The following is a 26,690-nucleotide window of genomic DNA, read 5'->3' as shown; positions in this document are numbered from 1 at the left end:
AATTGTGTTTATGTAAAAAAAAAATTACTTGAAGAAATTTTAAAACCATGGTACGTGTGATGAAACAAGGATTAATCGATGTTCAGTTTTAATTTTGTTGCGTTAGTTTACCTTGGCAAACTGTGAGCACATTTTTTTTCTTTTTAAGACTACTGTTAAGTAGTCTTATTTAACCTAACCTATACCTTGAGTGACTCAATCAGTGGCAGTGGGGAAAGTGGTGAAATGAAAACATTAAAGGAGGTCTTGCAGGGGGAACTTCCGGCACGATTTATGGAGATCCCTAATAATGGTGGATGCCACAGACAGTAATGAACAGGGTTACTCTCTATCAGTGGTGTTCAACCTCCAGTCTGTGGGCCAGATCCAGCTTGCTGAGCCATATTGTCTCGCCCATGGGACTCCCCACTGGTCTGGAAATATGACAGTGGGGGAGCAATTGCCATTAATGCTGCCACCTGCTCTGCTGCTACCAAGTTTTCAAGCCCCACGAGCTAGATGACAACCCTTTGGGCTGCATTGGGTGAGTGGGCCCAATCCAGCATGCATAGGGCTGGGGGCTGGGGTGGCATGCATGGGGTTAGGGCCACGTCTGCATGTTGAGCCTGTGCTGGATCTGGCCCAAAGATTGATTCCACGTACTAGATACTTTGGACTAAACCCCCACTACTCATCTGGCCCAAAGTCTGGAACATTTGAGCCCTGTTGCTCTAGATCAGAGGTTCTCAAACTGTGCTCCACACACCACCACTGGTCCACGACCTCCATTCAGGTAGAAAGGTGACCTAAGGCTAAAGCTGACAAACCTTACACCTGACTTCCCAGAACTTTGCTCAGAAAAGAGGCACATTAGACAGGGAAGACTACTGATATTAAAATATGAGTCGTGTGCTTTGATTTGTAGAACAGAAAAAAAGTTTATTAAATGGTCCGCCGAGACCCTCAGCAATTTTCAAGTGGTCAGTGAAAAAAAAAAAGTTTGTTGGTCCAGTGCTTTCCCTCTGAAGCATTCACTCCTGCCATTGTTGGATACTGGATTAGACAGATGATTAGTTTGACCTGGTATTACATTTATACCTTAGAAATATGAACTGAATTCAGCAACATTGTTGTTTCCTGAAATCTCTAACATGGATTCTTTATCCTGCTCTGTGTGCACGATTAGTCAAAGAATGTATCTTGCTAAATGTAGTGCCAAGTATCTGCTGTATTAGTAATAAAGCTGAAATTGGTACTAACCATATTCTTTGCTAGTATGGCATAATGATGTTGAAGTGATTGCATTTTTAGGTCCGAAAAACAAATAAGAGGGTTTGAAAGCTTTGCATTTTTATTGTGTTGATCCTGTTAAAAGAAAAGCTAAAGCAAAGACTTTAATTTTATGGACTATTTTGGCATTAAAAGAAGTTACTTCATTTTACTGAAATTACTTGTTTTCCTCTTTGCTTTACAACAGCTTATCTGGAATGGATGCAAGTTCTTTCGGAGGAGTAGAACTATCTGAACATCCTTCTGGTTTACTAGGGACTACCGCCATGGCAGCTGGTCTTGCGAATGTAGGAAGTTCTTTTGGAGGACCACCTAATTCTCTAGTTTCTAGATCTAATAAATTCCAAAACTCATCTATAGAAGATGATGATGATGTAGTTTTTATTGAACCTATACAACCTCCGCAGACCTCTGCATCGCTGATATCGGATCAAAGAAGCCTTACATTTACTTCATCAAAAAATGAAGAGCTTCAAGGGAATGAGTCCAAACTGCTTCCTCCTCCAAAAGACTTAAATTCTCAAAAAGGAAGTATAAGTGAGACTATTATTATAGATGATGAGGAAGATATTGAAACAAATCAAGGGCAAGAGAAGAATGCTTCCAGTTTTAATGAACGAAGGCTTCCAGAGTGTAAAAATAGAACCAACGATATGGAATTCTCAGCTTCCAGTTTTTCAAGAAGTAAGGTAAATTCAGGAATAGTTAATAGTGGTATAACCACAGAACCAGACTCTGAAATTCAGATTGCTAATGTTACAACATTAGAAACAGGTATGAGCTCTGTGAGTGATGGTCATTTAGAAAATACTGAAGGGCGTGACATGAACTTAATGATTACACATGTAACGTCACTGCAGAATACCAACTTGGGAGATGTATCTAACGGACTGCAGTCAAGTAATTTTGGTGTTAATATACAAACATACACCCCATCTTTAACTTCACAGACCAAGACTGGTGTAGGACCTTTCAATCCTGGTAGAATGAACGTGGCTGGAGATGTGTTTCAAAATGGAGAATCTGTGACTCATCACAATCCTGGTAAGTTATGATTTTAAACCTTTCTTTTTAAGTTTAAAAGATGCATAAAATCTGAAAGGTTTACAAATTATTGTAATGTGATGGTTTTAAAATGTATGCTTTAATAACTGCTTTTTATCTTCATGCTTAGAAAAGAAACTTGATTTTTTTCCCTCTCTGTTTTATCTTTGACTTGCCTAGTGATCATTCCTAGATGGAAATAGAACCTGCTTATTCAATGAAATGAAGTGTGCAATATCTTTAAACTTGTCCTGAAATAGCAATTAGTTAGAAAACTCATTAGAAGCCTGGGAAACATGATTTATAAGGAAAGGCCAAAAGAAATAGGATTGTTTAGTTTGGAGAAGAGAAGACAGGGGGGACTTGAAAAGTCTTCAAATACCCGAATAATGATTATAAAGAGGATTGAGATATATTTTACTCTGTGACTGGGGATAGAACTAAACAATGGCCTTGAGCTGCAGCAGAGGATATTTAGCTTGGAGATTTAAGAACTTCCTGACTATGAAGGTAATTAAACATTTGAACAGCCTACTTTACAGAGGATGTGGAACCTCCATCCCCGGAATTTTCAAGAGCTTGTTTGGATTTTTCTGGGTGATAGCCCTTATTGGAATAACTGCATGGTTAGGATAGACTTACTGCATTTGAAAGCTTGTTCAAATTTATCTCAGTCATGGACTTGGTCCAATAAAATATATTGCCCATAAACATTCTTGCCTTTCATGTTTTTCCTGGACCATCAAAGCTACAGCATCACTCCAGTCTCACAACAGCAGGTTAGACAGACATTTACCTGGGATGGTTTAGTCACGGATGATCCTGTCTTGGTTGTGGGCCTCTGAAGTAAGGTCTGCAGGCATTAATGGTGCAGTCAACAATTGGTTGATTGTCAGCATCAGGCCTGGGACAGGGCTGGCTCTGGGACACATGCCACATGTTCACTTTAGGTTGTCATACAAATTGGCCACAAAGAGGTTCCACTAGTTGGGACTGCTTTTAAGAGGGCAGTCCATTATATATGGAACATCTCTGTGGCTGGTTGGTCATTTTATGGCACCATAAGTTAACTGAATATTTGACATATTGCAGTTTATGGCACGATTTAACAAGTCAGTCACTCCATAAATGTAATGTTGGGCAGGGCTGTAGGTGACCTTATGAATTCCCTTCTAGCCCTACTTTCCTATGATGCTCTGTAATTTATTCATAAAAAAAATAAATACCTAATCCTTCAAAAAAGCAATGTTTGCTTCTGTGTATAACTGATTTGGCATGCAGGCACCATACTGTCCATGAAGTTGGATTTTATGTACCTACATAGCTCATGCACATTTATGCATTAAGTTAGTATTAGCACCACACTTCCTTTTCTGTAGTGCTCTGGCTTATATGCATTAAATCTACTTCGCCTAGAAAAAAAAAGTAGTGTCTTTTATCTACAGATTTTGTTATCCTTGCCTTTTGAGTACATTTAGCAAAACAACTGAGTATGAGAACCTGAGATCTTAAATTTTAAGTCATGAGAGTAGCATGTTGATCCTGTAGTTCTGAAAGACCTTGAACTTATAATTTCCATTTCAGACAATACCTAGAATAATGAGGATGGACCTGGTTTGTGTCCTTTTAGGTATTGCTATCTACTGTCTGTTAATAGTCATTTGTAATAGTTATTCTCTAGGGCCTTCTTTACTAAAATTTTCTGTGCTATGCAGTGTTAATTATGGCTCTTAGGAAGATTTTTTTGTTTGTTTAGGAAACTCGGAATAGCAGTAAATGTCTTGACTCTGCCAGATACAGGCTGTGGTAAGGGCAAAATGGAACAGTTAGGACTACAGTCTTTGGGAGTTAATTTAAAAATAATAAAACTTATAATGTTCAACTGTGAAAGTAAAGTTTTTCCAATATAAATTAGCCTGCTGTTGCCTTGTTAAACTAGCTGTGTAGAAAATTCTCAGGCTAAGCCAATAACAAAGGTAAAGCAGTTCCAACCAGTCTCTATTTTATAGGGGTGCACTGATAAAGATTTTCTTGGCTGATACTGATAGCCAGTTATTAACCAACCATTTCAGCTGATGCCAATCTGATAGCCAGTTGCATTTTAAAGTATGGACATAAATCTTTTCTTTTCTTTTGGTGTGCTCCAGCAGCCTCCTATGTCATAGGTATCAGTGTCTCAGCGCTTAAAAATGGCGGTGGTGGATCATCGTTGAATGAGCTTTATTTCAAGTGCCACCGCCACCATTTTTAAGTGTAGGGATGCTTTTAAGTGGAACAGAGCTGAGCAGGGGAAGGGCAAATGCAGGTTGCCGACTGGGCTTGGGGCTCTCCACTCTGCTGCCTTACCCTGGGAGCCCCATGCCAGCTGCATGCCTCTGCCTGCCTAGCAGTGGGGAGCACAACTTGCCACCCCACTGCTTCCAGGCAGGCAGGGGGCACAGGGCTGGTGCAGGGCTCCCGAGGGAAAAGCAGCAGAGTGGAGAGCCCCATGTACAAATCTGGAGGGGCACATATTCCCTCATGCCTCCCGCAGGGGTGCATGCAGTGATGGGGGGGCTTCCCCCCCCCCCCCCCAGCTCCCTGGACAAGCCACCCGTGGCTCTGTTCCACTCCCCAGCCTGGCCCTTGATCCCATTGACCACCTTGGCTGGGCAGCGCCTCCAGCCCCTGCCCCACTCCCTCTCTTATCGTAGGGGCTTTGATTTTCCCTCCCCCACACCCCTTCTCCTCCACAGACTTGCAAGCAGGGAGCTGCTCTCCACACTGCCCAGCGGTATTCCTGGCCATGTGCATGCATGTCCCAGCAGCCCCAAGCAGGACCCCCTGCAGGCTACAATGCTGCCCACCTTCAAGGGGAAACCCTTTGTTTCCTGAGGGAACCCAGTCATCCAGGGGCCCTGGCCCCATGGGGTAGAGGGAATGTAGGTGTCCAGGGCCCTGGCCAGAAGGCATAATTATCGGTAAACGTTATTAGCTATAATGGCCAAGAAAAGCTGATAGCCAATAATGTCATTTCCCTTTTATTGGTGCTGATCCAATAGGCAACTGATATATCAGTGTACCTCTACTATTTTATTAAGAGGGCAGTCTAGAATACTGTATCTTTCTCACATACACTGTGCCTCCAAATAAAACCTACACCTTGTTTTTGGCAGGCAAAATGGAGGGGGGGAGGTGAGAGTGGAGAGACTTTTCCAGAGTCATGGCTGACTGGGTCATGTAGAATAAGTCTTTTGGGGAACATAGACTGTCCAGGACGCGTGGCATTGTAGGGGAGACGCTCTTGATGAGACAACAGGCAGCAAAAATTCCTGCTACATCAGGAAATATGTGTTGCCTCACCAAGAGTGTTACCTGTAATGCTACATTTCCTGGACTCTATGTTCCAAGGACTTACTCTGTTGCACACAATTTAGGGTTCAGACCCTTGAGCCAGGGTACTAGCAAGGTTGTTAGTTCTTAACTGTAATAGTTGTTTATATATGTTCCTGTAAAACAAAAAAAGTGTTGTTTCTACATCACAAACTACATCAAGATAATGCCAACAGCTCGCTTGCTACTTCAGGCACAAGCTACAATGGTCAGGCAAGAGCTGACTTCTTCTATGGAGGAAGGTGGGGTGGGGAACTCTGGGCCACAGCTGCAAGGTCTAGGGGTAGAAAGCTGGCTTCTCAGATGACCCAGCAGTCTGGGAGGACATTCTAGAATGCAGACAAATGGAAGAAGTATTGCTAAAAAAGTATTGCTTTGTGGGATTAGAAGGACCTGGAGAATGAGATTTGGGGCAACAGTATCACAGTGAAACAAAAGAGAATCAGGGAGGAAGGAAGAGAAACTTTCTTTTTTTGAGTTCATAGGACACAAATGTCCTCCATAAAAATAAATATGTCCCAAGTCTAAGTGAGGAAAGCAGAAAAGATAGAGATGAGGCACAAGAAACTGGGCTACAGTTGGCAGCAGGGGATTATTAAGATGAGTGCTGTGAAGATGCGAGACCATGGGGGGGTTAGAATGAATAACTGAAAAGCAAGAATGGACTGAGAAGAATCCTCTGTTATGGGTAGATTAGTGGTGCTCAGCCTATGTCCCACAGGCCGGATTTGGCTGACAGAACTATGGTGTCAGGCTTGTGGGCTTTGCCATGGTCCAGAAATTTGGTGACAGGCAAGCAGTGGTAGCATTAATTAATGTGGCTGTAAGAGTAATGGCAATTAATGTTGCCACTGCTCCCCCACTGAGCAGGGGCCACTGAGGTAGTAGCTTCAGGTACTGCCTTTGGAGGGGAGGGGTGCGATGCAAAAACAGCCACTACTGCAGTGGCAGCTGACTGTACCATCTCCAGTGGCGTGGTGGCAATCGCTGTTGCCCCAGGTGAGGAGCTACACTGCTACACCTCTGGGGAGCCATGTAGGTAGGGCCTTACCAAATTCACAGCACAAGTGGGTTGCGCTGTAGCTCCTTTTAATCTTGCAGGTTCCCCTATGTGCTCCCCTACTGCTGATTGGCGGAGGGGGTCCCACATGTGGCTTGCTCCCAATTGGCAGGGAAGCGAAAACCACGGTTTTAAACATGGCGCTGTTTTTGTCTCTTGCTACTGATTGGCTGAGAGGCCCAAGCAGCCCCATTGCTTGCTGCTGACCGGCAGGGAGGCAAAAACACTGGTTTCACTTCTCTGCTGATCAGGTGGGAGCCACAAGTGGGGCCTCTCCAGTAGGTGGCAAGAGGGTGTGTGGGGGGACCTGCAAGATTAAAGGAGCTGCAGTGCAGCCCACTTCTGCCATGAATTCAGTAGGGCCTTAAATATGGGCCAGATAAGATGGCCTGGCACAGTGTGGGTTGGGCAGCAGGCCCAGGTGGGTTGGGCAGCACAATACTAGATGTTTATTTTGTTTCTATATTTTATAATAACTTTCTGCGTGTGAAGGTATGGAAAGTTGGCTTGGAGCCTTAAGATCTGATGAGAGTATTGAGGCCACTTGTAGCATATTAGAAGGAGTTGAGTGGTATGGTTTTTGTTTACAGCAGTGGTGCTCAGCCTCTTGGACTTGTCAGCCAGATGTGTTGTGTGGGGCTAGTCCACAGGCTGGCTTGGACTCTGTGGGCCCAGCACCGCTGCCACTGCACACCAGGATTGGGTCTTGGGGTGCAGGACACTGCCCCCTTCCTCCTGTGATTCAGGACTGGGCTCCAGGGGCCTGGCATCGACCCTTGCACCCTGGGATTGGGACCTGGGGCCCAGCATCACCCCACCTCTGCCCAGCCCTGCACACTGGTATTGGGCACCTGATTCAGCATGCATTGCTCAGGGCACCCTGTGCATCTGGAAAATTGGCAGCAGGAGAGTGATGCTGCTGTTTCCATGCTACCAAATTTCCAGACCTGTGGGGAGCCTCCTGGGCTGGATCGCACAGGGTTTTGGACTGGATCTTGCCCGTGGACTGGGTGAACACCCCTGGTTTAGAGATCTAACATAAATTGAAATGGAATGTGCCCACCTTAGCAACCCATAAAATCTCAAAAAAGTAATACTGGAACTACAGTCACACGTCCAGGAATTTTCCTGGGCATGTGATTTGCTGCTGTGGATGGAAAGGAAACTAAGTAAACTCCTGTGCACAATACATGAGGAAAAAGGGGGCATTGCTAAATGTTAAAACTGAGGGTCCTTCTAAAAGGACAGCTGTCAGACAGTTACTTGTACAACATTTCTGTGAACATTGATTAAGAAGCATTAAATGACAGGATCAAAAGATAAGTGCAGGTGCCCTGAATGTACTGTTGATAGCTTGCACGTTGTAATTTATATCTACAGAATGGAAAGGAGCTCACTTTCAAATTTTTTTTTCATGCTTCATTTAAGAAGAAGAGTAGTCCTCCCTCTTTGCAATGGGTAGAACTTCATTGCTAGATAGAAACACAGTTGTTCAAATTGAAAACTTAAATTCTGGAGAAAATGCTAGAGAAGTTGTTTTTTTTTTTTTGGAAGAAAATAGTTTATTTAGTCAGAACACTGTCTCCTGAACCTAATGAAGGCATTAAGAACACAGTTCATACAAAAGCATGCAACTTTTGAGAGATATTTGTTTCTTTGGGAAGAAGAATTTTCTACATTTTTGTGATTCATACTGTCAAATGACCAGCCAGGAGTAAGCTTGTGGTCTGGGTTTGTGTTACCTGGAGCTCATATGATACGAGGAGACTCTGAAGATGGATTTTCAATACTGCAAGAACTAGATTAACTGTTTACTTTTTATTCATTGGTGGCTATTAAGATGACCAAAAATTCAGTTTTTTTTAGTCTGGAGATCCCTCTTGTTTTATTTGAGAGCCACTGCCTTGCAGGGGTTTTAGAGTAAAACAAGTATTACTTCCTGTAGAAACTTTTGATCCATCATATAGATAACATGAAGGTTGAAATGAACCTGCTTTGTTTGTTTTTAATTGTAATACAAAAAATCTCTGGACTTCTGCGTGGGTGGGAGGGAGGCAGTCACAGATACTAGACTGGGAGACTGCTTTCAGAGTTGAAATTCAAGGATTTGTATCTTTTGGAAGTCTTAAATGAGAAGTTTTTCAGTTTCAGCTTTAAAGATCTTTCTAACAAAGACAAGCGTTTGGAGTTTTTGAAGTATACACCTGGAAAACTGCTTTGAATATCTGTAGTCTTTCAGATTTGGGTTGTTAAGTATAAAGTTGATCCTTTACAGTGAGATTTTAAAAAATGGAAATGTAACATATTAAACTTGTACCCTGTATAATAAACTGTCCTCTAGCTAATCCTTAACTGCATCTGGGATGGTTTTGTTTGTGGGTGCAAGTTCCAATTTGCAGTTACTGCATGTGTGTTAAGCACTGAGATTGGTCTGGCAAGTGCATGTCCTGTGTTTGTCCCATGCTTTGGGGTCTGCTATAATGACAGAGAATAATTCACATAAGCATTTAAAAAAAAAATCCCCCCCAAATATCCTTATTGGCAAATACTCCTAGTGTTGTATATGTTGGAAAGTATCTGTTTACTTAACTTTCCATGCATTTTATGTCTTTAAGATTCCTGGATATCCCAATCAGCTTCATTCCCTAGGAATCAGAAGCAACCGGGTGTGGATTCTTTATCACCAGTGGCATCACTTCCTAAACAGATTTTCCAGCCTTCTGCACAGCAGCAACCTTCTAAGCAGGTTAAAGTCACATGTGCAAACTGCAAAAAACCTTTGCAGAAGGGACAGACTGCATACCAGCGGAAAGGATCAGCACACCTATTTTGTTCCACTACTTGCCTTTCATCATTCTCACATAAGCCTGCTCCAAAGAAACTCTGTGTTATGTGCAAAAAGTAAGGGATATGTTATTTTTCCCTAGCTTCCTTTTTTGAGATTTAGCAAGTGGGGGGAGATAAATATAACATGACTTTGTTTAATAATCTGGGAGGAACCTTAGGGCTAGATAGAAGAGGAAAGGGAAGTGTAGGTGGACCAGTAGATGGGTATGCTTCTGAAGTAGCCTCTCAAGCATATGGAGAGTCTTAACAAAAAGTCCATGGGCTAGGAACTTACTTCCACTGAGCCATCTATGATTTTGAGAGGTCTGTATTGATGGGCTATGCTTTTCAGTGGGCATCTGCAGCATTTTGTATGAGCAGAAGTCTGGAGAATTGAGCCTTGTGGGAAGCAATAGAAAACAACTGAAATAATAAACACAGAAGTTGTTGAAATTGTAAATTAGGATTTTGGTCTTTTTTGGAGTGAAAGTATGTGGACAGTAATGCAGAGTAATGCAGAGATCTAGTGTTAAGTTTATTTAGACATGGGTGATTTAGGATCAGGGTCCAACTTGACATTGACTCATTAAAAGAACTAGTTGGAGATTTTCTGCAGTTGTAGTCTAGCAACACTGGCCATACAAAATATCTGTGCTTTTGAATTGCTCAGCCTAAGTATGACCATTATCTTCAATATTCATTCTGTAATTATTTTTCACAATCCAGCACAGTTACGTTGCACAGAAATTAATTAAATAATAGATTCTTATGGAGGAAATTAAATGCAGGATGATTGTAAATACTTTTGGTAGAAAACCATTTTGTTTGCATATCTATAAAAGGAATGTTTTTAAAGTATGAGATGAAGCAGTCTCATCATTAATATGCAGTGGGTGTGGTGTTTGCCCAGGACTCCTTTTCATTGTGAATCTTCTGGTAGGCATGCCCATAGTTTTTAATGAAAATATACTAAGTATGTTTGGATTTCTTTATAACTGATATATAGTTGTATGACATTTGAATGCATTCAAAAGAGAACTAGTGTGTGCGCGCGCGCATATGTGCACGCTTTTTAATGGGCCAAATGTAGAAAAATATCTATAGATATCAATTATGGAAAGAAAGGTTAGTTGATTTATTGCATGTTCTAGCTCAGGGGCAGGCAATTCTTTCGGGCGGAGGGCCGCTTACCCAGTTTTGGCAAGCCATCAAGGGCCACATGGCTAGTCCCGCCACTTGACAGGTGCCACAGCCCTTGGTTGCCATCTTGGAATTGGAAGTCCTGCCCGCTGTCCCCTGACCTTTGCCACCAGAAGTCCCTCCCCTTGCTCCCCTGGAATTACTTCTTTCAGCAAGGGGTTTTTGCCATGGCTGAACCAGAAAGGTACCAAATTATGTTCTAAAAATCAAATGTACTACAACTTTCATTAATTTCATTTCAAAAAACATTTTTGTCCTGATTTACATGTGTTTGTGTAATATACATAGAAGGGATAGTATAATTGTTTAAAATGAAGTCTTACTCTTATAGATGGTGGGAGGGTGGATATAGGGTTTGTGGGGTTTGGGGGAAGGGGTGTGTGGGTGTGTGTAGGATTTGTGGGGGGTGTGGGTGTATGGGTTGGGAGCAGCAGCTGGTTTCCTCCAGTTTCACGTGATATTTCAATCCTTTGTTGAACGCACAAAAAAAATAGTAACTTCAATAGATTTAATATGCAGTGTTCCTGCTATTTATGGGATTTTTTTCATGTGTTTTATTTGGGTTTAGGGGGGCTGTTTGTATGCTGAGAGATGAAGTGGCTTCCAGAGAAAACAAAATTTTCAGAGCTACCTTAGATATGAGTTTTAGCAAGCTCTCAGGTTCTTCACATACAGCTGCTCGTGGGCCTCAGGTGATTCACCAAGGCCTGAAATTTAGGGACTTGCTAAAAACTTGGTATTAAAATCTGCATGACATGATTGTGTAACTTTTAAAAACAGTTTCTAATAAAACTGATTTTTTTTTTTTAATTTAAAAATACCAAGGGGATAAAATCCATAATACCAGACTGGCTTAGCTAAAAGTAAAAATAAAAAGGATGGCTTAAAATTGTTCCTACCACTGTTTGGTAAAAAATGTCAATTTTCCTCCCCTTTTTGATCGCAGAATCACAAAATAGTAGTGTTGGAAGGGACTTGAGAAGGTAATCTAGTCCAACTCTGTTCTGTTATACAAGTAATCAGTAATCCTTTAGCACTCTTTTTTCCAAAAAGCTCTGCTAAGGTCAACTTCCTTTTCCACAAGGGCAGATGTATGTGTGTTTTGCCTCTAGTAGAAATACAGGCCTTTTCTAAAGGCAGTCTTTACAGAGTAATTTGTATCTTCATCTCCTTGCTTGAGAACTTAGAACTGAGTTTGGGATTGTTTTGGGCTATATCCAACTCCAATATGATATTATAACATGCTGTCGTTAGCTTCTAGATCACTTCCTGGCATATATGGCTGAATGACATTTCCAGGATGTTGGTATTACTGAAATGAAACTTTGCCTACTAGAAAAAGGAAAGTGTCATAATGTAGCACCCAATAGGCATTCCCCTGAGACTACTGAAACTTCTTGGGAGCATAGTGCACTATGTTGATCAGGGGTGGGCAAAATCCAGCCTATGGCAGCTCGACTCCGTTTCCCAGCAGCCCTGCCAGCAGCAGCTCCTTTGGCTGCCACTGCCAGACCTGGTCCCAGTGCCTGGGCACTCTGACCTATCCACCCCACACCTGCTTCTGGGGATGGGACCCGCAGGGCACTTGGCCAGGTGGCTGGGATGGAGTCATGGGCAGGTGGGGAGTGGTGTCTGGGAGTGAGATGGACAGGCGGGGCCAGGAAGACCCTGGGATCTTGGAGTGGTGACAGTATAGGGCCAGCTGGGAATCTCATGATCCATAGAGACCAGCTGAGAGCCGTGCATGGAGTTGTGTCCAGGACTAGGGCTGGTATTGTTGGGCAGTGACAGTGCAGGGCCAGGGTAGAACTGTGATCCGCTCTCTGCATACCTCTGTTCATGGAACCTGTGCCCGTCGCAGGGGCATGTGGGCAGCGGATCTCAGCTCTGCCCTGGGCCTTGGCCCTACCTTGTCACCACCCCAAGATCCTGAGGTCTTCCCTTCTCTGTCTGCCTATCTCACTCCTGAACGCTGCTCCCTGTCTGCTTGTGGCCCCATCCCAGCTGTCTGGCTGGGCACCCTGCCCATGCAGGCCCCACCACTGGTTTTGGGCATGGGGCGGATGCACCTGGGTGATTGGGCAATGGTGCTGGGTCCAGCAGTGGCAGCTGAAAGAGCTGGGGCTGCCAGGAAATGGAGTCTGGCTGCCATGCTGCGTGCTGGCTAAAATCCGTCCGCAGGCTGGATCTGGCCCGCAGGCTGGATTTTGTCCACCCCAATGTAGATGAAAATCAAGAGTGTCAAATGCTGGTTGTAAGATTTTTATAATTGCATGTTAATTGGAAAGAGGTTCAAAACCTCTCCTTACTATTTGGATGGTCCAAAAGTAGTGAATTACAACTAGGTCATCCCTATTCCTATTAATGCTCTGGAACTTTTTATTGAATGACTCCCTTTTTTAAATGCTTTATTGAAATATGCAGCCAGACCAGGTAAATTGAGGGTGGGGTTTTGTTCTTAAAATTTCTGGCTGTGGCTGAAAAGAATGTTTTTAGAGCCCTATGTAAAAAAAAAAAAAAAAAAAAAAATTACTCTATAATAATAGGTTTCTGAAGGGCAAATAATAGGTGCTATTTGTTGACCAACTTGCTTAATTTTTATATAAAATTGTTTAGTACTATAGTAAGAAAAAAATTAATAAAAATGTTAGTTAACATTTTAATCTTCTGCGTGCAATAAAGTAAACCAAGATTAGAATTACACAGCTAATGACTGCCCACTCATGCAGACTGCTAGTTCTTTAATACTGGAAGTGCTTTAGAGACTTGGAAATAGTTGCTCAACATTGGAAGTAATTGATAAAGATGGGGTGGACTATAAATAAACACATAATTTCCTTTTGCATATGCAGAAGTATTACGTTTTCTTCTATAGGATCCACCTGGAATATTTAATGTACCATTATGGTAGTGTTGAAGTGATGATTCAATGTTGCATGATGGTCCAGGAATATGCAAGAGTCAAGAATTCTTGTGGGTAACATTTTTTTATTGGACCAGTGCATAATTGGGATAGACAAGCTTTCAGGTATCACAGTACCCTTCTTCAGGTCTCTGGGAGAGAACCAGGTACAGTGGAGCTAAAGACCAGATGGAGAAAAAAAAAGACCAGACGGAAAAAAAAAAGCTAACAGGAGAGATGCAGTAATGAAAGAACAAGATCCTTCAGGAGGATTGTTATCACCTGTGAAGTGGAGAGATTAGTGATCTTGGGGTAGATGATAAAGGGCCAGGAAGTCATTTTCCATGTTAAGTCTCTGGTACTACAGGCTAATGAATTTTTCTTCCCAAGCTCCTCTTTCAAAGGTGTTTGGTAGATTTCCTTTGTGGGTCAGAAGGAGTGATTTTTTTTTTTTTTCCTGTGAAAATGTTCTCCTACTTGTGTTCTGGTGTTTTGGGCTGCTGACAGATGTGGGGTGGGGGAAATAAAATGCCTTACCAGAAGAGGCAGTACGCAAGTTCAACTCCGGCTCCTCAGCGTCTGTATAGATTGGGCGCTTTGTTGTTTTTATTTAAAGCTGATTCACTCTGCTATCAGATAAAAGTGCCAAAAAAGCTGAAAGCTGAAGCACCTGATCTATACAGACATTGGGCAAGTGGGCCAAGCTAATGCAGTGCCTGTTCTGGGCATGCGCTGGGATCGGTGTGGGGCATGCTGAGTTTAAAGTCAAGCGCCGTTTTGTTTTAGGATTTTTTTACATCTGTAAGCAGCCATTGCGATCATTATGATTTCACCCACGTAATTTGCCATGAATCCAAGCAAGCAGTTTGTCTAATAAATATTGCCCACAAGAATTGTTGCCTTTCGCATAATGTAGTTAGTCATAGGTATGTGTTTATTCAACTAAATACTACTTAGCTTAAGAAAAATGGTGATAGAGAAAACAATAAGGTGATTTCATATTCCTCCTGTATTCTGCAGAGACAGACTTGATAATCAAACTGCTCCAAAATCTGTTTAAGATCTTAGCATTAAAATTGCTTGGTGGGGAAAAGCAGTTATTAACTGTTTATTTTTTTTTAAAGTTATGCTAGAGTTCTTTGTCTTTCAGAGATATAACAACAATGAAAGGTACCATTGTTGCTCAAGTTGATTCGAGTGAGTCCTTCCAGGAATTTTGCAGTACATCATGTTTGTCCTTCTATGAAGATAAACAGAATCCCTCAAAAGGAGCTTTGAATAAATCAAGATGCACTATCTGTGGTAAACTGACTGAGGTCTGGTTGATTTTTTTCTTCTTCTTCTCTTATTTAGCATAAATCACTTTTTGGTATAGAACATTGAAAAAAGTAAGCCACTTTTATAAATGTCCTAGTATTTTTGTGTTCATATGTTTTGTATCTTTGTATTTGTGATAGCTAAGTTAAGTATTTTTAACAGCTTTATTTTTCTTTTCCTCTTCATTTGTATTTGTTAATGTTAAGGAAAATTAGAAAAAAATAATTGTTAATCTAAGTCAGTTATGCATCACTAATGGCTGTTATGTATTGCGGGCCCTATTCGATTCGGATTCGGCCCGAATTGGGGACAGTGATTTGATTCGTTGATTCGGGTCACTGTTCCCGATTCAGATTTGATGCCGATTCGGAGAATCAGTGATTCGGACACATACACAGCTTTAAAAGTTTTTTTCTACATACCTTGAGGTACCAGCATGGCTTGTGACTGCTACAATGCTGGGGCGGATGAAGTGTCCCATGGTGGGAGGGCGGGGGCCTCTCAATGTGCTCGGCGGTGAACCTGGAAGTGGGCCAGAAGTACTTCCAGTCCACTTCCGGGTCTGCCGGGGAGAGTACTAGGGGCCCCTCTGTGCCCCCCGGCTCGGTGATCAGCTGCAGGGGGACCCTGGGTGCCCCTCCAGACCCAGGAGGCGCCAGTCACTGAGCTGGGGAGGTGCGGGGGGGCCCCCCAGCATGCTCCCCAGTGGACCTGGAAGTGGACTGAAAGTGCTTCTGGTCCACTTCCGGGTCCACTGTCAAGCGCTCTGGGGGACCCCCCTGCGCTGCTGTGGGGTGCTCCATCCAACCCCCAGCATCACAGCATTCACGAGCCCCTGCTACCTAGATGTATGCAGAAAAAAACATTTAAAGCTATCTCTATATCCAAATCTCCGAACCTTTCCAAATTGATTTGGAGGGTTCCAATTCAATTCAGAGAGATTAAAGGGTCCTCTGATTCGATTCCGGTTCAGAGATTCAGCCACTGAATTGTGCCAAATCTCCGCCTAATTGAATCGAAGACCAAAGCTTCGCACAGTCCTAGTATTTGTACAGCTACCATTTAATAGTTCGCCCTCGTTGCTTATTGTTGTAAAATTTCTCTTTAGACAGCTAGTAATTTTACGAAGCTCAGGAAACTTTAGGAAAACCAGAAATTGTGTTCTGCTCCTTTCATATTTTGGTTTTCAGTAGTTATTTTGAGGATCTTTGTTTATCTAGGGGTAAATACTAGCCAGTATACTACATACAAATGTTAGCATTCAAAAAATGAAGGCTTTATTATTGCATATTTTGGAGAATCCTTTTGAGTAAAAATTTTTACAGCTAGAATTTACAGTGTTTGCTGTACAACATTTTCAGTATTGCTTTCTGGGTGCAAACACAGGGCGTGTCTTATATGGGAAAGTGCAATGTATTTGTCCCAAGTCAGTGATGTAAATTAAAGACACAATTGAGTGACCTGTCCAGCAAACTGCCAGCATGGTAAAATTGTGTAATCCCTTTTTCATGGGTAGCCTTTGTGAATTCTGTCCTGTGACCTATGACTCCAGTGTCACAGAAACATCTGGGTCCAGAATTTTGCCTAGAGATTGGAAGCTGACCCAAATAGAGAGATATACAACCGCCATGTTGTTTCAAATGCATCTGTGAGCATGTAATTTAGGAAGCCAATTAAATTAATACTATACTTAAAACTTTTGTTGAATATAGTCATTGCCTTGTCCACTAGTTCTTGGCAGTAACTTTTTGTTTGTTGATGATTTTTTTTTCTTTTCAGATTCGTCATGAAGTTAGCTTTAAAAACATGACTCATAAGCTGTGTAGTGACCACTGCTTCAATAGATACAGAATGGCGAATGGTTTAATAATGAATTGCTGTGAACATTGTGGGGAATACTTGCCCAGTAAAGGAGCTGGAAACAATATCCTTACTATAGATGGTCAGCAGAAAAGATTCTGCTGCCAAAACTGCGTTGGTGAATACAAACAGGTAACTTTCTGTTTATAAGAAATTAAATTTATCCTACAAATTAAAAAACAAGCCTATACACAAATGCTGCCAAAACCCATTCTGTTACTGATTTAACTTGGGGTTTGTTTGAAACCAGCCAAAGACAATAATATGAACAAGTTTTCAAGCTGAACAATAATATGAACAAGCTTTCAAGATGGAAGTGCTTAGCTCACGTGTGATTAGGGTTGGCGCTCATTCCTAAAACTTCTGTTATGAAAGGAAAGCTTGTACTTAAACCAAAATTCCAATACCATAAAATTTTCTGAAGAGAATCGTTCTCTTTTAATGCACCTTCAATTATTAATACAATAGTGATGAGCAAAACGCCCCACACACATGCCAACCATGCTTCCCCTATTTATTTATGGAAGCTCACTTGAATAATGATTTAGAAGAGCAGAGAAAGCTAAGTGTGTCAGACATTTTGGCTGGACCTGGTTGTCATAGCTCTCAATCACATACCATTTACACATTGAGTATATCTGTGCCTTATTGCCTTCCTTTCAGTTGTACAGTTCCCCAGGTCTGAAGCTAGGATTTACCGTTATTACTTCCTGTGTTGGGGTTATGAGATTTTCATTCTGTCTTTACTTGGCTTCCAGGTACTCCCAACATTTTTAGCTTTCTATACCTTTTTTTTTTTTTTTTTTTTAAGTCCAGCCCAAAATGGACTTCTTCTGAATAATATTCTTTTTGCACTTTTGCTTTTGAACAGATCACATTAGGGCAAACTAAACGTAATGTTGGTCAAGCTATTTCATGTTGTAGTCAGTTAATTCACAACCGGTGTTCCTGAAGTTGGGATATATTCTGGAAATTGTTTTTCATAGTGTTTATCTTGTCATGGTGACCTAGTATATGGAGTGTTAAGCTTGTAGGGTCTGTGTTTTTACTACTTTTGAGAAGATATATCTGTATTTTCATTTGAGTGTTTCTTTACTTTGGGAGTCTAATCTTTTCAAACATAAGGTGATGTATTTATTATTTTACTACGGCTGCTTTGGGATAGTGGTGTGTCAACCCGTACTGAGGATCCTTCATCATTTCTTTCTATATCAAGACACTTGGTATCAAATTTTAAAAGGTTTCATAATGTGATCTGTATTTGAATGCTAAGTGCTGCTAATTTTATTCTTTTTTTTCCTTGTGCTTTTGCAATACCCAAGCAATACTTTTGAAAATGTATTATATGTATAAATAGCATAACTGAAAGCATAACATGAGCCTTGTTGTTTTATCACAGAGCAAAACCAAAAGGGGCAGAATAGGTTTTTCAAGATACTAAAAACATAGGCATGCACGGAAGCCATGGAAAGACTTGGAGAAACCTTGAATAAGCTCTCTTGAAGGAACAAAAAAGACAAGATTAACTTTGAACCTGGGACTTTCCCACAGAACCAAAAAATGCATTGCTGAAATGCCATGTGAGCATGGAATTATGAGTGGTGAAATGACAAATCTGCATCTTCTATACATGATAGAAAACACTGTGCAGTCTTTAGATATTTTTGTACTATTGTGTGTAGACACATTTGAAAAAGAGGTGACATGGCATTGATGGGAAGTTGTATGCCATAGTGTGATAGTGGGAGATTAGCATTATTAGGAAGTTTCACGATTAGTAGTGGGTATTATGCATTAGCATGAAGTTAAGTGAATCTTAATGTTTTTTTTAATGCTGTATCCATTGCCAGTAGCAGACTTTTGTACTAACAAAGCCTAACTTCTGTTGTGGTACTTTGTTGCCCTTGGACGGAGTGGGTCAGGGAATTGTAATGGGCTGTGAAAAATTTAATTTCTAGTGGCTTAACAGTGGGATTGATAGTGACCAAACTTAATTCATAGTCAGGTTTTCAAATGTAATTGACACAGCATTTGGTTAATAGTATTTAAAAGTATTGTTTAAATGAAAACAAGGGCATCTTACATGTTTCCCAGACTGTCAGGGCTACAACAGCACACCAACCCTGCCGCTGGTTTAAAAGAGGCATGCCCCAAAATTTATTATAATTGCTTCCAGTGTGTCTTTGGTATGGGTGGCAAGGCAACTTGGAACAGAATTAATTTTTATAACAACTCCTTGTCTAGCAGTGAGCATTTATGTTTTTAAATTGCTTTTGAAGAAATCGTGGGTAATTTGGTGTGTCTGGTATTTTTTGACAGATGGGTACAACTAGGTAGTCTTATTCAGCAATAAGATTTTTAAAGTGAATATGTTTAAAATGTCTTTAAAAAACCTAGTTTAGATGATGGAAACCTCATTGCCCATTGCAGTCACTGCTAGCAATTGGTACTTATAGGTAAAATGTAGCTTACTTTTATACAGTAGTTCTAGTTCTCTTTTTTGAAAGGCTTTGTTTGTTTGTTTGTTTGTTTGATTTATATTTACTTTAAAGAAGAGTGCAGCTTGGGAAAGAAAAGGGAGGACTTCTTCTCTAATTTTTAATCCTTCCTGTGTAGAAACAGTAATACAGGAAGAGGTGGGGAAACATATAGCCACACCTATGTCATACAGCTATTTTATCATTTGTGTAGTATAACAAATATTTCTAGTGAATATATTCCTCCTATGGTCAAGAAATTGTTTAATAAATAGGTCTCTTGCTGTGAGGTTTGTATAAAACAATGTTATACTCCAATCAGTTTCTTTTAAAATGTAGTTGTAATAAACTAGAACTGATGCATAATTTTTGTATCTACCTACATACTTAATCCATATTTGTGAAATAAATACTTTAAAAAAACTGTTTTTGAACTAGTAGTCTTCATAATTTATCACGTACAGTCTTTTTTTCTTAGACACAGAAATGAAATTGTTCACAGAATAAAATAATTATGGCTTCTGGATGGCGGAATGGTTGTGGAGAGTGAGGGCAAATGGGTCATGATTTGATATGGGGGTATCTCTGTTCTTTACGCTACAATATATTGGTGGGGAAGACAGGATAAAAGGAGACAGTGCTATTCTTGATCTGGAGAGACATTAAATATTCAGAAGTACCAGATTCTCATTTTCAAATTGGTTATTTTATATTTTTTATATTACCTGGGTTCCTGAATCCAATTTCCAAAGACAGTTTAAGTCAGTAATGCTTTTGTTTCTTTTGAAAATTCTGTCATTCAGGTTGTATACTAAGGAGATGATAACTGCTCCCTCCTAATAGAGCACTGGTGAAGCTGGCATATGACTGAGTGCTTCTGTGACTGAAAGATACCAAGTAAACTAAAAAGAAACTGGTGAAAAGTAATAAATGAATTAGTGGAAGAAATTACGTATGAGGGAAGAATGGAAGCCATAATAGGTAGACAAACCTATTGAAGTGTTATTCTTTACAAGTACTTAAAGTTTGTTAACATTCAGGAGGGAAACCAAGTATTTATGGTGGCACAAATGGGTATATTTAAGAACTCATATACCATCAACTGAGTTTATGCTATGGGTGCTGTTCTGCTGATGCTTTAACTATGGTGATAAGCATCAAGTTAGTTGGGCCCCTTGCTATGCATTTAGTTCAACAGGAAGAAGGTAGCATTCTGCTGTCAGCTTTACACGAGCTCCCTGACACAACAGGAGCTCAGTTGGTAGAAGCTGTGTCTTGTGAGCAGAGCAGCATCTACGCTAGGGGTTCACTAGTGGACCTATATTGCCCATGGGTTGTGATATGTCTATGCCTCTAGCTGACAAAGGTCTGTGGGTAGCTTTTTATAATATAAGTACTGCTAAAAAAAACAATGTAGGTGAAATATCTGGAAAACTCCCCTGAAAGCATCTGTTAGACTTGGAAGAGTACTTCAAGGTTAGGAGATCCTAAATTAACCCTTTTTAGTTTTACTGAAGTTAAAATTCTTCAGCCTTGAGAGAGGCAAGAAGCAACTCCAAGAGTGTCTCTAGAGAGGAAAATGGTTAACCAAAGAAAACAAGATAATATCTACAGGGGAGTCTTTTAAATTATTGCCAAGAGCAACTGAAGGAAAAACTGAGTAACATTATTTACAGGTAATCTTTTACCCTATTACCCATTTGAGCAGATACTACCTATAGTTCATTTCTAGAATCAGTAATCTCATTTATACCTTTACCACAGGTTGAAATAAAACCCAAACATATCTATTGTACAGTTGTATTTAAGAAGATAAATAGTGTCTTGTTCTAGTTTATTTGGTCCTCTTACGAATATCTATGTTCCTTATTTTTGCTAACTGGTCAGTAGAATTTCTCAAGAAACTTGCTGTCCCTGATTGTCTTGGGTTGCTAGTAGGTTTGGGGTGCTCGCTTGGCAGGCTTATTCTTGGTCATAAATCAGTGGCATTGTTTTGATCACACTACTTTTAACCTTAGCTGTACCTTAACTTTAGATGACTCAAGTTAAAATGGGTTGAATTCTGCTTGTGCTTAATTTGATTAGATCCTAACCCTCACTTTTATGCTGCTGTATTGCTGGCCTGACTACCAGTTTTTTCCTCCTCTCTAAATCCTTGCATGAACTGACACTTAATGCTATATCAGAGTACCCATTTAGTATTTTGATTTTTGGCTTTCTTTTCATACATGTAGTGTTCCTTCTTTTGCTGTTTTCTGCTTAGAGCATGTATTTGAACCCAGTTGTCCTAGGTTTTTCTGAGAAATAGCGGTATGGGTGTGCTCCTGGGGAAAGGGGGAGAGAGCCGCAGTCTTAATAAGATTATTCTAAAATGCTGTTCTTCCCAGTTGCAGTGAGGGCCAACTGAGGGAGTCCACCCTGAATGGGGATTTCTAAGTGAGAAGTCACAGTCCTACTTCATCTAATGAAACCTTTCCTCGCATGCTGTTGAAAATAGTAAATCTGAGACAGGAACACTTTGATTTATTTCCTTGTTTCAATATTGTTTTAAGCAAAAACTCCACAGCATGTGTATTTCCAGCGTAAAAAGTATACAAACAAGCTTTCTAGTTGTCCACTTGCATATTATACTTGTTCAAAAGGAATTGTTGTCAAGCTCTTTCCCCTTTACTTATTCATCTATAATTTTCCCCACTTGCCGCTTATCACTTTTTAAATTCTGCTCTGTCTGTTCTGTTCAGCAGTCTCCCTTCTTAAACTTCTGGCTCTTCTGACTTTCACTTGGGGAAGTTGTTAGGGACAGTGTCCAGACAGCATCAGGCACATAATTCTGCATCTGATGTGATTGATCATTGTATTGTTTTGCATGGATCCATAAATATTTGCTTTTCAGACTATTACTGACAATTTTTTTTCTGCATCTGGCTGTGAGACCCTCTTGAACACTACACTGCCTTGGTAGGGCAATGAGAATTACGACCACCCAATCTTCCAGTTTTGTCTGCTGGTGCGAACAACAGGAGGGTAAGGTAATAGGGTTATAGTAAAGGGAAATCTGAAGTATTCTTATGTCTGTACATCAGCTTGAGAGAAACTACTATTTTATCCTTATTTGTATGGTCAGTGTCAATTTATTTCTATGGGTAACATAAGGGAAAATGGAACTTCTTTCTTGGGGTGGTAAGGTGTGGAGGGGAAGTGTCCCCCTCCCTTGATGTTTCAGGATGACATGTACAAAATGTATATCCAGAAATATGGGCTTGATCCTTTTGCCTCCTCCACCTCTCTTCAGTTGCAGTCATGTTTCTGTTTCCCATCCAATTTTAGCCCTAAAAGGTTGCAAGCTCTGGCAGTTCTGCTTGTTGCTCAAGACTAGCACCATCCTGCATTTATCAAACCTGGCGCTTTTCCACATAACTTGTGCAATTTATTTTCTCAGGCTACCATAGAGGCCAAACTTATACCCACCCTAGGTCTTCAAAGGCCCATTCTTCTGTCTTTGAGCATCTTTCCATTAATTGTCTTCCCCTCTCTGTCTTAGACTTGTTTACTACAAGCTACCTCCTTATGATTATTCCTCAGAAGTTCTGTAGTCTTATGTGGGCATGGATTTCTTCCTTGTTTCTACATAGTCCATCATCTTTTCCCACCACTACCCTCGCTGTTACCAGCATGATGAGCTTTCTTTGTTCCTTTGCTGCTAAGAGATCTATTATTTCCCTTGGTGATAAAATTAGTTAGTAAATCCACTACTTGGAGATGACCTTACTAGGATTTCAACACCATTTCAAGTGGTTTTCCAAGCCCTTAATATTAATGGAGAGCTGCTTTCAAGAATCAGCTTTTAACTGATGCCTTTCCCCTTGCCAGCTTCTAAAACCTATGCTTTGTCACTACAAAATTCAATGTTGCATTTAAATTGAGGGGGAGAATTAAAATGTGGAAAAAATCACAGTGGGCACATCTACATGAGACATTTAGTGCAGAGTAGACTAATTAGCTCCACAGTAAACATTTTGGGATCTACACATGTGGTTGTATTAGGCTGCAGGAAACTAATAAGAACTGTAGCAAGGTAGTACTTATAAATACAAGTATTATCCTGCTGCTGAGTTTTTGTACACAGCAACGTACGTATAGATGCTGAAGCAGCTGGCTAGGGCACAGGGATGCTTCAGTGAGGGTGCTGCCTGCTTGCTAGCCCTACATAGGAGCACTCTTGTGCCCCAGCCAGCCCCTCTGCAGCACACTGAGCCAGGTCGGAACAGCCATAGGCTGGCAGGCTGTCCCCCCAGGTCCCCTGCCAGCCACTGCTCTGACCTGGCTCAATGTGCTGCAGAGGGGACACGTGTAAATGTGGCACCTGGAAGCAGTAAATTCTGATTTGATAAGCTTATTGTGCTGGAGATTGTGTTGCATGGATATGCACATATAGACACGTCCAGCAATTACTGAAATTAGGTTTATTTGCATGTTTAATAAAATCTTCATTTCTAATATATTTTTAATGGATTCAAAGCTGGGTGGGTGAGCTATAGAAGGAATTGGTAGATTGATCTAACTTAGGTGTCAGTTTTGCATTATTCACCTCCTTTGTACCAGTCAGTGTTTCAGGTTTTATTCAAATGTTGTCTTCATTAGGAGACTAAGAAATGGTTCCTGGACTTTCAAGCTCCTCATGGTGTATAGCCTCTCAAATAAACAGTGACAGTTTGAAAAATTATTCTATATCCTTATGCATTTATGGGCTCTACAGCAGTTAGGGATGAGCTGGTGAAACTTCTGTATTTTCTTTCTAGCTCACCTCCTAAAGTGTCTTAATATCTACACTTTTACAAATGCATACAACACACATGTCTACTACTTCTGTGGACAGATGCCCTGGAGTCATCAATTGAAGAAAGAATCTGTTGCATTCTTCATCCCATACTCCCACTCTGGTTATGTACATCTCCACTATTCTTGGTCTCTGAGACCCTTGATATCCAGTCCCTGAAGACAGTATCTTGTTTTCTCAATCCCCTTCTCCCCTGATTTGTTTTTCTTTCCAAACAGTGTATCCCTACACATCTGCCACAGTCAGTAATTTGTTTGCCTCAAGTACCTTACCCCAGCGGTAGCCAACCTATGACATTGGTGCCATAAGTGTCACAGACAGCCTGTGCTTAGCATGTAGCAGGTTTGGGAGGGGGCAAGCAGCACAGTGGTGGATAGGGTAGGGAGTAGACAGTAGAGCAGCAGATTGGTATGGGAGAAGGAGTAAGGGAAAAGGATTGGAGTGGCACTTGGGGAGGCTATGGGGCTAATTTGTGGCGCACTTGCCAGAAAGGTTGGCCGTCACTGCCTTACCTCATCTCTAGAATCTGCTGTGCTTCCTTAAAATAAAAATGTTTAACCTCCTTTTGACACTTGCAAGATGGTGTATGTTTGTTTTGATGTTCTATGTTCTGCTTTGACTTCCATGAAAAAAGTGAGGTAGGTGTTTCATAGACTTTATAGTAACACTGTTGCTACCCTGAAGAAGTTACCACATTTTATGCACATATCACATACAACTTTCCCCCTGAAACTTGACCACCTGAAATGAGGGCAGGTATCTTAAGCAAAGAAAGTGATTCCTGCATGGAAGTGGCAGCAGGGGGGGATGTTAGAAGGGTGGCAACAGGCTGTGCTCAGCTCTATTCCAGCCAGGGCTGAAACCTTTGGCTGCATAGAGCAGGGGTCTGATCAGTGCCATACCCTGTCCCCTTTCTGCAGGGCCAACAGCTACAGGTTTACTCCTTTGGCAGTCACTGCCCAATTGGCACTAGCTGTTGGCTGAGCTGCAGGGCAAAGGAGAGTAAGTGACAGCTGGAATCAACCCCTGTTCCATTCAGCCAGAGGGTTCAGCCTTGTTACCATGTCCAGGGCCACCCTGGAAAAATCTTTTGTTTTCTTCATTCTGCCTTTCCAAAACAAGGTGCATGCTTGTCTTTTTCAGGGATATGTTGTATGAAAATAAATATGGTAGTTTACTTGAAGGTGTGACTTGAATGAAGAATAAAATAGAAATGATAGGCATAGGTGGACTAGGTTACGAAGTTGGAACCACGTCAGGGGGCACTCTGGAAAAAATTGTTTTTTCTTCATTCTGCATTCCCAAAAAGAGGTGTGTGCGCACCTTCTTCAAGCATGTGCGGTATGCAAATAAATACAGTAGTTTACTTAAAGGCATGACTTGAGTGACGGATAAAATGGAAATGATAGGCATAGGAGGATTAGGTTACAAAGTTGGAAACAAAATTGAGTTTACTTCAACAATTAGTATGCCTTGACAGGTCAAGGGGTTGTAGATGATTGCTGTATGGTGGTATATGTTGGTTGAAATATGGAGAGACTTCAGTAGCAAGGTGGCATAACAGGTGTCTGGCAGTGACAGTCTAACTGACAACAGAGGAGGTCAGTTCTTTTAAAATATCTTTCTCCAGTTTCTTCAGCCACTTGTCTCAGATGAATTCCTGATTTTCTGATTTGCATTCAGCCCATAGCACATTATTCTTTGTAGCAAATAAGTTCTTTCTTACGTACCAAACAATCTTTTTTCTTTCTCCTTGGTTTCTGTACTTGGATGACTATCCATCTATAGTTTTGTACCCCAGTCTTACCCAGGAATGCTACAGGAAAACTCTGATCAAAGAATAGGTACAGCTTTTTTTCAGGTTGTACAGTCCGTGTAACTGCAACAGAGGTTCTGCCCACCCATAAACAAACTTACGGGTTGCATAACCCATTTCTCAAACTGATTCCAGTTGATTTTAGAACTTTCTGCCTCCTGGAGTTCTGGATTACTTCAAAGCCTTAACTTCATTTGGTCTCTTTCGTTTCTAGGTCTAAATGCTGTGAAATCTTCACTAATTTATCAACCTTTTTTCTGAATCTGCTGCTGGGGCTATCTGCCAGGTCACTTTTTAATCTATTTGCATCAATCTTTCTAGGTTTGTTTTGGGGTTTTGAGTTCTCTGCACAAATTTTAGAGTAAATCAAATACTTTCTTCTTGGATTCTAGTCCAGGGTAGACTCTGTCTTCAAGTCTTTTCCATTTCTCAGTGTAGCTCAAAATTATTTAATTTTTGCTGTTTAAGTTCATTCTCACTTGTTTTTCCTCAGCACTACAGGGGGAAGAATATCAATTGATTACAAGAAGTGCATTTGCTGAGGGGAGATTTTGTGATAGATTGTAGGGTGAATTATGTGGGTGTTGTCTGACTAGAAATGTCCTATTTCCCTTAAAAAATGATTGATTAATTCCTCACTTTTTTCTCCCCCCACATACATGTATGTGCGAGCACACACACGTGTGCATGCTCAACCCCCCCCCCCCCCC

General features: G+C 41.0%; 1 protein-coding gene across 15 annotated transcripts in view; it reads left to right on the top strand.

Moving 5' to 3' along the window:
* ZMYM2 (zinc finger MYM-type containing 2) overlaps positions 1–26,690 on the top strand; it is a 98,761-nt gene that overhangs the window by 1,566 nt on the left and 70,505 nt on the right. For 9 of the 15 annotated variants that reach the window (XM_025196640.1, XM_025196637.1, XM_025196641.1 and 6 more), the window contains 4 exons: positions 1,457–2,313; positions 9,361–9,646; positions 14,824–14,989; positions 16,770–16,982. In XM_025196640.1, coding sequence (XP_025052425.1) covers positions 1,467–2,313; positions 9,361–9,646; positions 14,824–14,989; positions 16,770–16,982 — 1,512 coding nt within the window. In that variant the 5' untranslated portion in view covers positions 1,457–1,466. The remainder of the gene's footprint in view (positions 1–1,456; positions 2,314–9,360; positions 9,647–14,823; positions 14,990–16,769; positions 16,983–26,690) is intronic. The other 6 variants (XM_025196647.1, XM_025196646.1, XM_025196650.1 and 3 more) reach the window with 3 other exon arrangements.

Source organism: Alligator sinensis, unplaced genomic scaffold (genome assembly GCF_000455745.1).
Source record: "Alligator sinensis unplaced genomic scaffold, ASM45574v1 scaffold777_1, whole genome shotgun sequence".
Lineage (NCBI taxonomy): Eukaryota > Metazoa > Chordata > Crocodylia > Alligatoridae > Alligator > Alligator sinensis.
Note: the sequence above shows the minus strand (reverse complement) of the source record. Positions and strands in the feature narration are given on the sequence as shown.